General features: G+C 35.8%; 1 protein-coding gene across 1 annotated transcript in view; it reads right to left on the bottom strand.

Annotated features, from left to right (window-relative positions):
* Positions 1 to 1,360: 1,360 nt before the first annotated feature.
* The window catches only part of LOC117104547, a gene marked incomplete at its 5' end in the record, with an annotated part of 1,258 nt that continues 500 nt past the window's right edge, over positions 1,361 to 2,118 (bottom strand). Inside the window, 2 exons of the mRNA XM_033245404.1 lie at positions 1,361 to 1,879; positions 2,002 to 2,081. Of these exons, the coding sequence (XP_033101295.1) occupies positions 1,600 to 1,879; positions 2,002 to 2,081 (360 nt within the window). The remainder of the gene's footprint in view (positions 1,880 to 2,001; positions 2,082 to 2,118) is intronic.

The raw sequence follows: 2,118 nt of genomic DNA, 5'->3' as shown, positions 1-2,118 counted from the left end.
CTGGCTTAGTGATTCGGCAATCATAATGGCAACGGGATAGGAGGAGATAGCAGATGTGGCAATCGTTCCTCTACTGTTGTTTTAGTTTAAAACGCTTACCGTACTTAACTGATGCTGGCATGGTCTAGTCCAATAAAATGTTCCAATAGAATGTGTGGTTCTTTTTAACTTTTTCTTGTGATAGAATAGTATTGATCACGGATTGAGATACCGTGGTTATTCTGTAGACTTTCTCTTTACTACTTGCAATCCCTCCGTATTGTCAATATCACAGACATTGTCATCATCATACAGCGTTGTCATGATCATTATTATTACTGCCAGTTGTCATCGCCATCATCATAGTCGTCTTCATAATCATAATCAACCATCATTATCATAGTTCAGTATAGGCCTATATTTTATTCGTATTAAGGCTCATGTTATAAGTATCGCTAAGACGATCAGCATCATTATGTTGATAAAGATGGTAATGATGATGACGACAACGACCATGGTAATAATACACAATTTCTGCCAACTAACGTATTTAATTTGCAATTACAATTATTGATAAATGCGAGTTATTTACAGATTATTTTAAATAATCTGCAAATAACTCGCATTTATCAATAATGTAGCTAATATAAAAACTGTAGCTAATAGCTACAGTTTTTGATTAATTGAATAAAAACAAATAACCATTAAAGATATAATCATTGCGTTTAATAAACTTTATTGTAGATTATCCTCATGAAAACAAGTTACGAGAATGGGTTGCTTGAGATTGAAACCTTACCATAGTGTCAATTAAACTAATTGACCAATCAGAACAGGGCCAGGAGTACGCGCTTGATCCACAGAAACCGAGTTGTCCCACAAAAGCACGTTTTTTTTTTTACATAGGTACCAAAGATCTTATAAACACAAGATAGCGTTCTCCGCGATTTACGCGTGACAATAGAAGCGTCGGTCAAGGTTCAAAAGTTTCCAATTTAGCAAGAGGGCGCCATTCATGCGTTATTACCAGGGTTATTACCAAAAGAGAAAAAGTAATCAGTTTTGGAAGAGGGCGTCCTATCTGTTGCCATGGATCTGAGATGGTTCCTGTTCTGCTGTTCATCACAGGATTGATACCCTAAAGGTAAAGTCGCGCGGTGTACGGTATGGTCAGAGCGGTCAAGGGTCAAAAGTTTCCAATTTAGCAAGAGGGCGCCATTCATGCCTTATTACAGAATTTGCACGCGTAAATCGGGGAGAACGCTATCTTGTGTTTATAAGATCTTTGATAGGTACGCTGTCGTTTTGTAGCACCTTTGGAAGGTCAATACGATAAAATGCACTTTAGCAACTACTTAACAACTGCGTTCATGTAGCGTATGGGTAGATAAATGAAAGATATAACTAAAACTTTTTTTTTTGTTTACATTTTTAATTACACATTATTAGATTAGATTTGTAAACAATAATATTTTCAATAAAAAAATAAAATTTAATATAATAAAAATTGCAACAATTGTCTCTAATTTGCATGCACACCACACACTGCTATTTCCATTAAAAATTAAAGATTATATAGGATATTATGCAAGCGTTCATAAAAGCAACTAAAACAAAATGCTATCCAATGAAGGGATCATGATTAACATACAGATGACGTCTTCTGATTGTAAACGATTTGTTCAGCATCGTTTTATGAAACCAATCGCATAGCATGGGGTTGTGTGCATTTCCAAGAAAACGTGCGTTGACTGCCGAGCACGCGGCTTCGAGTTGTACGAAGGTAGCGCGTGCACTGTTCTCGCTGACGACATAGAGGCTCTCAATGCGACCAAACTCTCGCAGAATATCGAATATTTGCCTTATATGATATCCACCATTCTGTCGTGATATATGCCATCTAAATAAATGAAAATAATGTCTTCGTTGACGTAATGGTTGGCTTATCTGAAGCTAATTTCTAAAAACTATTGTCAGTGGCAGTCTGAACCAACAATACCAGAAACATAAGATGGAACTCACGCAGCGAAGCGGAAGTTTTGTGATGTTTGTACTGTTGACCATATTCTTTTTATTTCATTTTTTATTTTTATGATAATTGTCTTAAACATGACCATTTTCAAAAACAGACTGTTACAT

The sequence above is a fragment of the Anneissia japonica genome, unplaced genomic scaffold (genome assembly GCF_011630105.1).
Source record: "Anneissia japonica isolate Jap-2015-1 unplaced genomic scaffold, ASM1163010v1 scaffold124908_len3919_cov125, whole genome shotgun sequence".
NCBI lineage: Eukaryota > Metazoa > Echinodermata > Crinoidea > Comatulida > Comatulidae > Anneissia > Anneissia japonica.
The sequence above is the reverse complement of the archived record's forward strand: the minus strand, read 5'-3'. Positions and strand labels throughout refer to the sequence as shown.